We start from the raw sequence: 16,028 nt of genomic DNA on the forward strand, positions 1-16,028 counted from the left end.
ATCAAGAATCGTCACATTCCCGAACACCTACTCCATCGGAAAATATTTATCCGCAATCAACGTAGAAAAACAATTATTACACTTGTATTATTCCAGTTCATTGCCAGCTTTAGTTGCACATGCCGACCACACAGCTGAGTCTGAAGAAATTGAATGGATTTCTCAAAGTGAAATCGGCGGTGTTTCTTGTTTAATTTTGTTTGTTTCCTGGTTTTTATTACAACCCTATACAATGTTACAATATTTTATCTATGAAATATGTAGACAGAATAACGCCATCTGATGTGTGTGGTAACATCCTTATTTAAAGAAAAAGGGAATCAAAAGATAAAAAATAGTAATTAAAAAAAACACTACAACATGTATGTCTTCATGCATTATTATAAATTATAATTTCAATTGATTGATTTGATTGGATTGGAAGACACATGTTTCATAATTATTTACTGAATTTACATATCTTGGTAAGGAACGAATTTGAACTTATAACATAAATTTTATATGTTCATACAAATCAAATCAAACGATAATTTCCAAAGCAATGCAATGCAATGCAATGGGGGCAGACAAAAGTGACTTTTTTGGTTATCAACAACGACGTGATCGGATACGACGAGTACGCTTTGTGCCCACAAATTTATTGTCAACATTTTCCATTTTCCTCTTCACATTATCTGATCTCTCCATTCTATCATACAGTTCCAATCGTTGCAGTGGCAAAAAAAAGAAAAAAAAAAAAAAAGAAGAAGAAAAACTTATAAACATCTGATAGAAAAATAAATAAAGGAATCACTTTACGTCCCTGAATTAATTGATTCAAATTTCAAACATGATTATCGAGACCAAATCGAATAAGAAAATCAAATTAATCTCAGAAGCCCGGAACTATGTCGAAATCAACCAGCAGTGACCAATTGATTAATACACATTATGAGTACTAGTTCTCAAATTAAATTCAAGAACTTCCAAAATTATAGCAAATAAAAATTGACTTGAATACATTAGCCACCAGAAACTATGTTCATATCAGCCTAACAATCGATTGGATACACGTTAAAAATACCAAAAGAAAACTTATATTTATCCAACCCATTTGAAAGAAGAGATGATGGATTCATTCAAAGGAGGTGGATTTTACATATGAGGGCAAAATCTTGAATGTATATATTTTTACAATAAACATTTGACATTTGTATTTCAACCGCCTTCAATGACTCAAGATTTTTCCATTTGAAAGGAAAAGATTGTGATTTTACAAAAAGAAAGAGACAAAACCTGAGTTCTATAAAAACTACACACAAAAAAGCTTGTCAATTCAGGTGGCACAATCATTAACTTTGAAAAAAAGAGACCATGAATTCGAACCCACGTTGAACTCTCTCCTTACTCGTGCTATACATGACTACAAGTAAACCTACCAATAATTTAATAGAAAAGGTAAAAGGGAAAAAAAAGGAAACAACTCCCTTAACATGAAACTCGTGATAGTTGAAAACTCACCCGAATGATCGGCACCGACCAATGTGATGTAAAGTAAAAAAAAAATGAATGGAAGTCGAAACAAAAATCAAGCAAACATGTAATCATGTATTGATTGCTCAATAATTTCAACACAAGAAAGATAGAAAGATAAGAGTAGAATACGTGTTTTGATTATGGATAAAAATGGCTCTTCGACCATTCCAAAGGTCACTTTTGCTTGGCATAGTTGGATCTCTCAAATGGTCCAATTTGACACATAGGACAAGTGTGATGGCAAATTGAACGCCCATATTCCACATGGTTCCTCTGTCTTAAATTAATCAATATTTACAAGAAAAGGACATTTACTCTCCCCTTCTCCTACTCCATTATGTGTATGTGACCAAATTCATTTTTTTAAGGGCTAACTATTACACATGTTATGCTATAAGCCACTTGATTTAGGATAATTATAAGAATATTCATCCCTGTTATGTAATGTTTTAATTATTGCTTTGCTGTGTAGGATAGATTGAGCCTAATGGGTCAGGTTAGATTTACATGTCATTTCTGGGTTCTTCTGATATTTTTTTCTTCTCACTTTCTCAGTTTATTTGATTAAAAATTTGAAAGGGATCAATCATTGTAAAGTTATGTACCAACAGATGGGGACCGATTGTTCTTGGAACAAAATTCATAATCCAAATTCACTCTGATTGTAAAAGGTAATTTTTGAATCCGTGGATGTCAAATCTTTCGACTATATTGAGCAAAAATATAATATTTCAATTACGCAATTTTAAGACATTTCAATTATAGAGTCCGATGCGCTTTTAGTTGTTAATGTTTTGAATAATACGGCTGTAGATTTTTCTTGTTTTGGTTTAATTATTGATGACTGTAAAACCATGATGTTGGATATTCCGTCATATACTTTTGTTTTCGTTCGTCGATCAGCGAATCAAGCAGCTCATGCTCTGGCTCGATCAATTGATTCTACGACTGATTTTGAAGGCCGGGTTTCTCCAACACCTTACCAGCTTCAGATTTAGTTTAATGAAATATCTTTTATTTAAAAAAAACACTTCAAATGAAACTTTTGATCCACAATCACAACCTGAAGATGATTTTTTAAAAAAAAAAAAAAGTAAAAAAAATAATGTAGCAAGAAAACAAACAAATCATGGTCATGTTAGTCCGATACTCCGATTAACAAGCACATGCCATATCTGCAAATGAAAATACACTTGACCATCTCGTTCCATCCTTTAAAAAACAAAAACAAAAACAAAAACAAAAACAAAAACAAATTTTCACCACATATTCGGCATTTTAAAATACACTACTCTAGTAGAAGCTAAATTAATACGATGAGGCAAGATCTCACAAAATACTACACTTTAAAGTTTTTATAAAAAAAACACGTACATAAATCTCTACCAAACGGTGGTATCAAATACAATACGACATATTAACTTGGAACAATTTTCAAAATAAATTCACAGATGTGAAAAATGAGACAATCAGACAAACATTACCCAAGGAGTGGTATGAGATGAGCTGAGATGGGATGGGATGGGTTGGGTTGGAATTGAATGATTGGTTGTCTTTGAGTAAAACCAAACTGGCCACTATTTATCAAACATCATGTTCCAATAATTAATCCATTCGTACCTCTCGACTCCACAGATATTTTGCTTCAAATACTTGTTTTTAAATATGCTGATATCAAGACATTATATATATTTTAAAGTTTGACGTAACCAATTAACCATAATGAACATGGGGTGAGTAAAATTAAATTCAAAATCATCCCAATCATGCCACCCCAATAAAATGACACAAAATATTAAAATACGTAGCTTGACATAAAAGATAACCCTCCAACAAAGCATAATTCATATTCTCACATTTATTTAAAAAAAAAGAAAAAGAATATATGCCTACTTAGCATTGTTATCTACAAGAAGACAAACCTGAGTATATGTGCAACTTCTGATTCAAGTCCATTTTTTTCATCAACTCTATTCCAAGAAGCCAGGAACGGCTCACCTTTTTCATCATCGGAACAGGAAAGTGAGAATCTGCTGATGGAGGAGAATCACAAGTCAGCAGGAGCAGAGGAAACTTTCATAGAGAAACAAGAAGATGATGAAGAAGAAACAGACCCCGAAAGCAACCCACTCCGACTGCCGCTGCTCAAAAGAACTCGAACTCTGTCTTCCAATCCACTTGCCATGGTTGGAGCCAAAGTGTCTCACATAGAGAGCTTGGACTACGAGTAATAAACAATACACAAAACTGATGTTCTCTTTTGTTTGTTTTCAATGAATGTTGAACAAAAATCCTCAATGGGTTTTTGGAAACTAACTGTTTCTTGATTTAGGATCAACGAAAACGATCTTTTCAAGCACGACTGGAGGAGCAGATCGAAAGTTCAAGTACTGCAGTATATCTTCTTGAAATGGTTGCTGGCATTCCTCGTCGGGCTTCTGACTGGAATAGTCGCCTCTCTTATCAATCTTGCGGTTGAAAATATTGCGGGGTACAAACTTCTTGCCGTGGTTAAATACATCGACCAGGAAAGGTAACGGCATCATCCAACTTTGCCCCTGCAAAACGAAATTTGCAAATTGGATGTGTACTGATCACTGAATCAGTGAAGCTGATTCTTGCTTGCTTGTGTGATCGTGAAAAAAGCTCATGATTTGATGGATGCAGGTACCTGATGGGATTCATCTATTTGGCCGTAGCAAATTTGATCTTAACATCGGTGGCTGCCGTTCTGTGTGTTTGTTTTGCACCTACAGCAGCTGGTCCTGGAATTCCTGAAATTAAAGCTTATCTGAATGGAGTTGACACCCCTAACATGTTTGGTGCCACAACATTGATAGTTAAGGTGCGCAATTGTTAAGAGGAACATTACCAATCTATCTCTTAAGCTGTTTTGGCCTCGTGATTGCTGATCGATACTCACCTTTCGTGAATGTAAATCATGAACCAACTAATACAAAACGATCAGAAAGACATCAGCATTCTATTTATTGACATATTCAGCATTGTAATTGGTGAATAACAGATCAACAAACTTAAAAAATTTAAATCTTGAACCAGAAAATCAGGGACACTCGGCCAACATTAGAATAAATCCTTGACAAAGGTCTTATAATTGTTCAGGTTTACAAAAAGATGCATTCAGAGCTCCCACCATGTTTACCAATTTCAGAATAGTTCTTGATACTGCTTCTTTTCTTTAACATCTAATTATCAAAGACTAGCTTACCGAGTTATTGATGATTCAATTAGAAATCAGTCAAACCTGTAAATATTTTTGTAGAGGGCCTAGGGGTTGCAAATGTAGTTTCATACAGTGTTCGGAAGTTGATCCCTGATGTGCTGCAGTTTCTTATTATACCTGCTATGTTGGCTGAGTGCATGTTATTGTCTTTGTGACCCCAGATCATTGGAAGCATTGGAGCCGTTGCTGCAGGCTTGGATCTTGGAAAAGAAGGACCTCTGGTACATATCGGGACCTGCATTGCTTCTCTTTTAGGACAGGGTGGCTCGGGTAATTACCGTCTCAGATGGCGCTGGCTAAGATATTTCAACAATGACAGGGACAGGCGAGATCTGATCACATGTGGTTCCTCATCCGGAGTATGTGCTGCTTTCCGAGCCCCAGTAGGTGGTGTTCTCTTCGCTCTTGAAGAGGTGGCAACATGGTGGAGAAGTGCTCTTCTTTGGAGAACATTTTTCAGTACAGCAGTTGTGGTTGTAGTTCTGAGGGCATTCATCGAATACTGCAAATCAGGGAACTGTGGATTATTTGGGAAAGGTGGCTTGATCATGTTTGATGTGAGTGGCGTTTCAGTGCGATATCATGCGGTCGACCTTGTTCCTGTGGCTGTAATAGGAGTGATTGGAGGCATTTTGGGAAGCCTATACAACTACGTTCTCCACCAGGTCCTCAAGGTCTACAATGTCATAAATAAGTAAGAACTAAGAACCTATTTTTTTAAATGCTACCTGCTATCTTTTTTGTGAATTTTATCCAGACTTCAATATGGTAAATTCAGTGGATGACACAAATCAGGCAGTTGATCTGTTGCTCGTCTCGGTTTCATAGTACTACATAAATTTTTTAATGACAACCGCGTCACTCCCCAAAGAGAAAATTCTAGTTTTCTCGTTGGTTCTGATATCCAATTACCTGTTTTATGGTTATTTTGCAGGAAGGGGAAATTGCATAAACTACTACTTAGTCTCAGTGTCTCAATTTTTACTTCAGTATGCATGTATGGACTTCCTTTTTTTGCAAACTGTCGACCTTGTGATTCCTCCATTGTGGATTCTTCCTGTCCTACAACTGGAGGGACAGGAAACTTTAAGCAATTCAACTGCCCAAAAGGATACTATAATGACCTAGCTACTCTTCTCTTAACCACAAACGATGATGCTGTCCGCAGCCTTTTCTCCATAAACACTCCAACAGAATTCCATATCTCTTCCCTCATTATCTACTTTGCTCTGTATTGCATTTTGGGACTTATCACCTTTGGCATTGCCGTTCCATCAGGCCTCTTCCTCCCTATTATTTTAATGGGCGCGGCTTACGGTCGCATACTTGGCGTTGCCATGGGAACATATACAGATATAGATCAGGGGCTTTATGCCGTTCTTGGGGCAGCTTCCCTTATGGCTGGTTCGATGAGAATGACTGTCTCCCTTTGTGTCATATTTCTCGAGCTCACCAACAACCTTCTTTTGCTACCCATTACAATGTTAGTTCTCCTAATTGCTAAAACAGTGGGTGATTGCTTCAACCCAAGCATCTATGAAATAATATTAGAATTAAAAGAGCTGCCTTTCTTGGACGCAAATCCTGAGCCGTGGATGAGAAACATTACCGTCGGTGAGCTCATTGACGCTAAGCCGCCCGTGATTACCCTGAGTGGAATCGAGAAGGTCGGTCGTATAGTGGAAATCCTGAGAAATACCACATATAATGGTTTCCCGGTTATGGACACAGTTATGGTTCCACCGATAATGGGTGCACAAAATGGGACTGCTGAACTGCATGGACTCGTCCTAAGAGCTCATCTTATGTTAGTGCTGAAGAAGAAGTATTTCCTGCAAGAGAGACGACGGATAGAGGAATGGGAAGTGAGAAATAAATTTACCTCAATTGATTTAGCTGAAACTTGGGGTAATATTGAAGAGGTGGCACTGACAAATGATGAAATGGAGATGTATGTTGACTTGCACCCCTTGACCAACACAACCCCCTTCACTGTAATTGAGAGCATGTCAGTGGCGAAAGCAATGGTGCTTTTTCGGCAGGTGGGGCTTCGTCACTTGCTCATTCTCCCTAAGTTTCAAGCAGCTGGGGTAAGTTCAAGATACACTATTGTTGTTATTGAAGAATTATATACATTTTTTTTTTGGTTTTGCATAGGAAAGAAACTATCTATTTTTTGGAAAAAAAAGAAAAAAAAAAGTCGATGCAGAAAACAGATGATAGACTTACTTGCTGAATGTGACACGAGTTGTTGTATACATTTTACAGGTGTCTCCCGTGATTGGAATTTTGACAAGGCAAGACTTGAGAGCCCATAATATTTTGAGTGCCTTCCCTCATCTGGAAAAGTCCAAGGAAAGTAAAAAGGGCCACTGATGTCCTCCCTACAAGAGAGTGTCACTATCTAGAAATACTACACTTTTCTTAATATTTTCCCACGTTTGTTGAACAGATCATTCTTTGTCCAGATCCAAAAGAATATAGTAAAGAATATTTATTGTATTAGAATATCATCTCGAGCATAAATCAATTCATGATACATGGCATATCGTTGAACTCATTCATTTAGCAAGGAATACTCGATTCATGGAGGAGTAACGGACAACAGCAAACTGATATCCTTTGTCCATTCATAGTTTAAAGTAAGATATCACACGAGAACTTTGTCAACAAGTATGCTTGTCACAGCATATAGATGTCCAAGTGCGCATCTCAACCACGTATTTTCTTTTTCCTGGTTTTCTTTCGGTTCACATTTTCTCCCGCGCCTCTTTTGAACACAGCCAGGATTTCAATACTGCATCCATAAAAAGGCCGTACTTTAGAGTAGCAGAAAGTAATACAGATCAAAAGCATGCGTCAGCAGCCTATGCATCGAAAACTTACAATACCCTTCTTGAGTGCAATTATTTGCTCAAGTATGATTCAATACTTAGAACATCCACATGTAGTAAGACAGGGGAACTGTGTAAATCTGATAGATCCAGAACGATAAACACACCCTCATATAGAGACCCCAACTACTCGCATCCTGTTTCTTTTACTTTCTAGGTTTTTTTTCTTGGAATAGAAGAAGATAGATGGCATATGGTGCAAATGTATTTTTTTCATGTTCTATTAGCATTAGTCACTTTCTAATCAAAGAATAGATATTTATAACATCACAGTTCTCAAATCAATTCACAAATCCAGATCGGATAAGTTCTTCGTCAAGGCTCATGCACTCAAGATCAATTCATAACAGTGACTCATTCAGAAATAAAATCACACAACATATTTAGGAAACCAGTCTTACGAATACATGTGAACATGTAAATTTAGCAACCACAGGCACCAGCTAAAGGTTGGTTTTCACATAGGTCAAGGAGGAGAAGTTAAAAGTGAATGTTGTGTGGGAGAGAGAGAGACCTTTGTGTTCCAGGGAAAAAGTTGAAACCATGGGCTTTCTTCAAATGCCATGCCTTGGTAGATAGCAGTGACATGCAATCCTGATAACAAATGAAGGGGTATGAGATTACTATAAGTGGCAATCTGCCAAAACACAAATAAAAGAGCTGAAGGCAAAAAAACAAAATCAAAAGAAAAAGAAAAAGGTAAAAACATATTTCAAAACTTTGTTAATGGTGGGAAGATCTTAGATAGGATACTATACCTCTTTGAAACTATCCCATCCACAGCTTATATAAATAAGAGTTTCTGGTAATGACTGCCTCTCTGCTTCCACTATCTGGCCAAGACTCTGCACTGAAGTTTCTCTCTCCCGTAGAACCCAAGGTCTTTTCTCATTTTTGACTTTTCTGGTGGAATTGAAATGGCAGAAAAAGGTGGGGTGCAAAGGGACAAGCTTTTAAAATTGCAAACCATGATGCTCAACTCACAGATTTCCAAATTCAAAACTGCTGTTAATAGCGAAGATTTCCCTGACAAGTATACCTCTCGCTAGTATTATTTTTGAGCTTCATGACTGACAGAGACTGCAATGCGCAGACCAGAGAAGAGTCCAACCCCTTCCGCGGAGGATCCACTATAACAACATCAGATCCCAAGAGCCAAGAAAGTGGTTCCTGACAAAATTGTGATAAATCCATTTGTTCATATGCACCGATTAATCATCACACAGAGCAGTTTTACCGAAGAAAGTGATTATCGCCATTTAATCGGTTTCCAAATTAATTTCAACCATATGTGTGCATGCGTATACGTAAGATGCCATAGTTCTCTGGATGTGAATAATGCAGTTATGATGAGAAAACTACACGTATTTTTGGCTTATATTAAGACAGAATGATAATAAGTCCGCAACGAACCTTGGAAGCATCGGCATGATGCCAGCTGATACTGCAGTCCATAGTTGTAGGTAACCGAGAAGCAGTCTTTTCAAATGATTGTTTAGATTCTTTGTTAACCTCCACACATTTTACCGAGCTGTTAATTACTACAAATTTAATCAGCACCTAATGAATCACGTGTTTTCAAACCAAAATTTCCAAATAAAAATCACTAATCCCACCTGCATTTCCTGGTGGCAGCCAAAGATAAACCAATGACACCAGCACCAGCATAAAGGTCAACTACTGATGCCCCCATACGAACATATTTTTGTAATCTATGAAGTAGAGCATCGAAAGCCTGCCAAATTGACGGACATTAAAGAGGTTATTCAACTTCAATAACGTATAAGTCACTGCTACACAACTGCAGACCAGTCTATCAGAAATCTGATTTAACTTTCCAGATAGCACGCAAATCCCAATCTGATGTTTCAAACAGAAAACTAACAAACGTCTCTACTCCAAATACATACTTGTGTATTTGCTTGTCCAAAACTTGAAGGGACCTGAGAAATATCAATTCCTCCAACATGCTCCCAGAACTCTTTTTCACCCAAAAGATGTCTCCATCTGTTGCCAAAAATAATCTGGAAAACCAGACGAGGACAAAAGTAACACAATGCAGAAAAGGATTCCATATTATGTACCACTTTCAGGTATTAACATACATCAATATGCTAATACAATAAAGATGTTTCTAAAACTGTTCTTTATATGTTTTGACAGAGTAAGTGACAAAACAGCACAAAAAGTTAAAGCCTAAAGGAAAAGCAAATGACAGAGAAGGAGCAAAGGGAATTGAAGGAACTGTGCATTCCTTTCAGTAAAGACAGGTTGGGAACCACGGCAGGGCTTGGATACAACTAAGATTTAAAAGATGGTGCAGTCTAAGTTTAAAAGACCACTCTTTCACATGACAAAGTACCCTTCAGTGGGTGATTCATGCCTTCTCGACCAGTATCTACAAATGCGATGTCAGATTGATAAAGACCAGTTTAGGTACCAATTGTCACCTCGATATGTATATCACATCTCAGCAGTTCCAAATTTGCATTTTATTCAAGATATTCAGTCCTCTAAGCATACTCAGGTCTATCACGAGTTTCTTCCTCCAGTTTCTTAAGTTCTTAAAAAAAATAAGGTGATTAACAAGACATCTACATTATAAGTTGAAGCTTAAACAAATTACAAGCAAATAAAACCGCCTCGACCATATATATGTTTTGCGCAAGATGGTTCTCGACCCATTAACTCCACCATAACGGTGAAGTTGTTCATATGAAAGTGCACAAACTGTTCAACTAAAGTTTCTGAGCAGTATCCAAAAGAGACTTACATTATTTGTTGATGTCTGAAAGTTAGCCCACACAGAATGGATCAAATGAACTTTCTGCTTTGGCCCCCCTTTCATCCATAAATACTAGAAATTGGAATCTCACAACAATTACACATAATACAAAGGATGTCTAAAATCCAAAGAATGCCAGAAAAGTAACGGTCGCAATCTTACACTGGCCAGAGCATCTAACTTTTCAGAACTAGGTGATCTCTCGTCTCTCGAATTCCAAACCAACGCAACCTGCACCTTACCTGACATGATCCACAAAACTTAATAGCTGGATACTTGACCGCGCTACAATCTGCTTTAACTCTATCTACATACCATTTTTATATCTTTCACGAGATGGGAGAGATGTGTCATATGTGGTCACAGCCAGCTAAAGAAGGAAATAGACCACATAGTGAAAAGATATCAGCAAGCATACATCACTTAATTAGTTTTTTATTACTATTTTTTTCTGGCCTGGCGGCATGCACATTGAATTTTTAACTTGGATTTAGCTCGGAAATGAAACCCATTTTGCATTGATGAGAGGGAGGCCATCATATATCAATAAAATCACTAACCTGAACATATCTCAGCTGACCAGTTCCCTGATCTTCATCATATGGCTCAATATTCAACTCAAACATGGCTAAACGGAAATCAATATATGAAACACAAAGAGTGTCAGATATATAATGCCAAATAATATCTTCAGAATAACAACCTAACAAATTAAATTTCATGATACAACAATTGAAAAAAAAACAACAAACCTTTCTTCAGTAGGACCACAGCAATATTGATGCTTGGATGGTGAGCTACACATGACATGAATATTCACAACTATAAAACTAGAGAAATGCTTGTAGAAGCTATAAGAATAATAAGATTTGCTAAAAAAAAGAAACAATAAAAATTTGTGGACTCGAGACCTTTGCATTCAGGAATATCTACTACATTATGAGTGCCCTCTTCGTAAAGGCCAATAAAAGGTTTGGCTGATGTACCACGAACCGCAAGCTTTGCCCGGCATCTCCATCCCCACTAACGATTAACAAAGATAACTTCATAAAATTGAAAATTGGATGCCAGTGCATAAATAGAATGAAGGGTATCAGGATATGCAAGTACGTACAGTTCTACGACTCTCGAATGTGAAATCTGCGACACCCATGTTGTTGAAGAAGTCAGATGCCTCGCCGAGAATGGGTGGCTGGTGGAGATTGTACTCGTGAGTGCATCCCGAGCAGCTGCAAGATTCCAACATCAGTTAGATATATAAAAGCAACAATTTCGGTCTTATCCAATTCAGTAAAAAAGTCGAAAATAAGTACGATTCAAAGTGAGGACAGTGAAGAGCAGGAGAAGAGTATGGGAGAGGGTTTTGGCTAGGGTTCTGAGGATGTGACAGCGGCGGCGATGAAGATGCTCGAGCTGAGAAGCAGCGGCGGCGGTTGAAGAAAGTTGGGGAGAGTGAAGTAAGAAAAGGCGCGAGAGAGATGAGGCTCATGTCTGAATCTGAGCTTCGTTTTGTCTCCGAAAATATTATATATATTTTTTATTTTTATTTTTTTGACTGTCTTTAATTTGTTTTCTTTCTTTCTTTTCAAAATTAAATACTTAGTTCTCTTATATATTTGTTATTTGTGTTGTGAAAAAGTAAAAATATATGGTAAAAAATAAAAACTTCAAAACTCAAAATATATCAAACTCTACACTTTATAATAATTTTCTCTCAACTCAATTGTGATTTTCATCACAAATGAATACCTATTTATAGATCCACATTTGAAATTAGTCCAAAAATTAATATATCAACATCTACATCATCACACACTAATTTTCAACATTTTACAACTCAATATTCAACATTCAATATTCAACAATAATAAAATAATATATTTTCAACACTCCCCCTTGTGATGATGATCATCATATGATTATTGTCTTTATTGCGTGTTTTATGTTGCCTCGTTAAAAATCTTACTAGAAAAAATCCAGTGGGATAAAAACCATAGCAAGAAAAAAAGAGTGCAGCCACGTAAACTCCCCCCTCATGTTAACATGAGTGATTCTTCACATATTTCGTAGATTGCGCATCCCAATGTTGTATATATGCTTTCTGAATATCATCGTGGGAAGTGCCTTTGTGAAGAGATCTGATGAGTTTTCACTTGATTGAATATAACAGATATCAATATATTTATTCTTCTCAAGCTCTTGAGTATAGACAAAGAACTTTGGGGGTATATGTTTGGTTATGTCACTTTTGATGTATCCTTCTTTCATTTGAGCAACACATGCAGCATTATCTTCATATAGTGTCACGGGCTTCTTGTCTACTGTCAATCCACACGATGTTTGAATATGTTTGGTCACTGACTTTAACCATACACATTCACGACTTGCTTCATGTAATGCAACAATCTCGGCGTGATTTGATGATGTTGTTACGAGTGTTTGTTTCTGTGAACGCTAAGAAATTGCGGTGCCTCCACGAGTAAATACATATCCGGTTTGGGAACGTGCCTTATGTGGATCAGATAAATATCCAGCATTAGCATAACCAATGATACTTTGATTGTGTCTTTTGAGTACAAAAGTCCCAAATCTGTCATTCCTCGTAGATAACGGAATATATGTTTAATTCCATTCCAGTGTCTTTTTGTTGGATATGAACTGAATCTTGTCAATAAATTTACAGCAAAAGATATATCAGGTCTAGTGCAATTTGCAAGATACATAAGGGCACCAATGACACTTAGATATGATACTTCTGGACCAAGAATAACTTCATCATTTTCACATGGACGGAATGGATTATTTTCTATGTTTAATGATCTTACAACCATTGGAGTACTTAATGGATTTGATTTATTCATATTAGTTTAAGGATCTTTTCTGTATAATTTGTCTGGTGAACAAAAATTCCACATTTTTTTTGTTCGATTTGCAAACCCAGATAATACTTGGTTTTTCAAAGATCCTTCATTTCGAATTCTTCTTTCAAGTACATCATAACTTATTGAATTTCTTTATTCGTTCCAATAATGTTTAAATCATCAACATATACATCAATAATTACACATCCGGATGTTGTTTTCTTGGTGAAAGCACAAAGGCATATTGGATCATTTACATATCCCTTTTTCATCAAGTGCTCACTTAGCCGATTATACCACATTCGGCCGGATTGCTTCAACCCATATAATGATCTTTGCAATTTTACAGAATAAAATTCTCTGGGTTTTGAACTTTGTGCTTTAGACATCTTAAATCCTTCAGGGATTTTCATGTATATATCACTATCAAGTGATACGTATAAGTAAGTTGTAACAACATCCATAAGATACATTTCCAAATTTTCAGACACTGCTAAACTAATCAAATATCGAAACGTAATTGCATCCATAACAGGAGAATACGTTTCTTCATAATCAATTTCAGGTCTTTGAGAAAAACCTTGTGCAACAGGTCTAGCTTTATATCTGACTATTTCATTTTTCTCATTTCGCTTTCGAATAAAAACTCATTTGTATCCAACAGGTTTTACACATTTCCATAAAATCATTGGGTCTTTTTCTGTGAGATACTCACATTTCAATCCTTCATCAAGATGTCTACATAAGAAAATCATAGACTTTGCTTTTTCTTGTGAGGATGATATATTATTTTCTTTGATGATATCACTTAGACCCAATGACTCAAGATGCATCTCTACATCGAGAGTTCATGGCATATAATTCTTTCTAGTGATATCGAGCGCAACGAATTCAATCTTTGTCAAATTTGACATTGTGGTACTAGAGAAATAACAATGCATCTTATTAGTTAATTTCAATTAATATGACAATACAAAATAATGGAATAATGAAGATTACAAGTGCATGTACAAATAGAGAAAAAGTTTGTGGTGAAAAATCGCTGGTGAGTACAAGACTCGTGAGTATGATGATCATAATCGTTATGAAAAATAGTCTTAAAAATGCCATCATCTTCATCTTCGAAAAAAATCGAGGAGAAAATATTTTGAGAGTGAATTTTGGTGTGATTGAAAATGGGTTTGAGTGAACATATTTATAGGCAAAAAACTAGCCGTTTTGTTACCGTTTGTGACCGTTGGGGGTAAGGAAAAAAATCGAGTATGTGTTGAATAAAAATTTGTGATAATGATGCAATGCATATAATGATAATCATAATTAAATAATTACGTATATCATATCACATTATTATAAGTTCGGTGTCATAGACAACCTTTTATATAATAATATGAGATTATACGAATATGATTAGTATATAAATACACAATAATATATATCATATCACGTTATTATAAGGTCAGTGTCATAGACAACCTTTTATATAATAACATGAAATTATATATTAATACAGTTAGTATATATACATAATAAATATATATCATATCAACTCTCAAAAAAAAAATATCATATCATGTTATTATAAGGTCAGTGTCATAGACAACCTTTTATATAATAACATGAAATTATATATTAATACAGTTAGTATATATACATAATAAATATATATCATATCACGTTATTATAAGGTCAGTGTCATAGACAACCTTTTATATAATAACATGAAATTATATATTAATATATACACAATAAAAATATATAAACATTAAAATAAAAATTCTTACTTGTTGAATATTTTTGACTTCTTCTTGTATTTTGGAGCGTCGGAAATTATAGAGAACCTTCGAGCGATCGTGCTGATAACATGTTGTGAAAAAGTAAAAATATATGGTAAATAGTAAAAACTCAAAAACTCAAAATATATCAAACTCCACGCTTTATAATATTTTTCTCTCAACTCAATTGTGATTTTCATCACAGATGAAGACATATTTATAAATCCACATTTTAGATTAGTCCAAAAATTAATATATCATCATTTACATCATCACACACTAATTTTCAACATTTTACAACTCAATATTCAAAATTCAATATTCAATAATAATAAAATAATATATTTTCTGTTGTGAAAAAGTAAAAATTTACGGTAAAAATTAAATACTCCAAAAACTTAAAATATATCAAACTCTACACTTTATAATATTTTTTTCTCAACTCAATTGTGTTTTTCATCACAAATGAAGACCTATTTATAGATCCACATTTGAGATTAGTCCAAAAATAAATACATCATCATCTACATCATCACACAATAATTTTCCACATTTTACAACTCAATATTCAACATTCAACATTCAATATTCAACATAATATTAATAATAATAATATTTTTCAACACTCCCCCTTGTGATGATGATCGTGATATGATGACTGTCTTCATTACGTGTTTTATACTGCCTCGTTAAAAACCTTACTAGGAAAAACCCAGTGGGATAAAAACTATAGTAAGGGAAAAAGAGTGCAGCCACGTAAGCTCTCCCTCATGTTAACATGAGTGATTCTTCACATATTCCGCAGATTGCGCATCCCAATATTGTATATATGCTTTCTGAATATCGTCGTGGAAAGTGCCTTTGTGAAGAGATCTGATGAGTTCTCACTTGATTGAATATAACAGATATCAATATCTTTATTCTTCTCAAGCTCTTGAGTGTAGGCAAAGAACTTTG

General features: G+C 35.4%; 2 protein-coding genes and 1 long non-coding RNA gene across 6 annotated transcripts; 1 reads left to right on the forward strand and 2 right to left on the reverse strand.

Annotated features, from left to right (window-relative positions):
• Positions 1-565: 565 nt before the first annotated feature.
• LOC140886091 (uncharacterized) lies at positions 566-5,013 on the reverse strand. 4 transcript variants are annotated; one of them, XR_012151424.1, is made up of 7 exons: positions 4,877-5,013; positions 4,388-4,465; positions 4,187-4,289; positions 3,833-4,073; positions 3,630-3,736; positions 3,438-3,545; positions 566-688 (listed from the first exon to the last, which is right to left on the reverse strand). It is a non-coding gene; the product is annotated as an uncharacterized lncRNA (long non-coding RNA). The 4 variants fall into 4 exon arrangements; XR_012151423.1 differs by lacking the exon at positions 566-688 and adding an exon at positions 2,589-2,727; XR_012151422.1 differs by lacking the exon at positions 566-688 and having other exon boundaries at positions 3,390-3,545.
• LOC140886090 (chloride channel protein CLC-b-like) lies at positions 3,538-7,319 on the forward strand. The gene is made up of 6 exons (XM_073292594.1): positions 3,538-3,742; positions 3,848-4,048; positions 4,183-4,360; positions 4,921-5,453; positions 5,694-6,849; positions 7,028-7,319. The coding sequence occupies exons 1-6, from the start codon at positions 3,552-3,554 to the stop codon at positions 7,133-7,135; spliced, it is 2,367 nt and encodes a 788-aa protein (XP_073148695.1). The 5' UTR covers positions 3,538-3,551; the 3' UTR covers positions 7,136-7,319.
• On the reverse strand, positions 7,239-11,927 carry LOC140888662 (uncharacterized). Its single transcript, XM_073296360.1, has 15 exons — positions 11,752-11,927; positions 11,553-11,667; positions 11,350-11,461; positions 11,191-11,235; positions 10,999-11,066; positions 10,754-10,808; positions 10,601-10,680; positions 10,427-10,510; positions 9,564-9,677; positions 9,270-9,388; positions 9,067-9,184; positions 8,693-8,823; positions 8,412-8,556; positions 8,168-8,247; positions 7,239-7,556 (listed from the first exon to the last, which is right to left on the reverse strand). Exons 1-15 carry the CDS (start codon positions 11,925-11,927, stop codon positions 7,472-7,474), a joined length of 1,527 nt encoding a protein of 508 aa, XP_073152461.1. The 3' UTR covers positions 7,239-7,471.
• Positions 11,928-16,028: the final 4,101 nt, after the last annotated feature.

The sequence above is a fragment of the Henckelia pumila genome, chromosome 3, assembly GCF_033568475.1.
Source record: "Henckelia pumila isolate YLH828 chromosome 3, ASM3356847v2, whole genome shotgun sequence".
Classification (NCBI taxonomy): Eukaryota; Viridiplantae; Streptophyta; class Magnoliopsida; order Lamiales; family Gesneriaceae; genus Henckelia; species Henckelia pumila.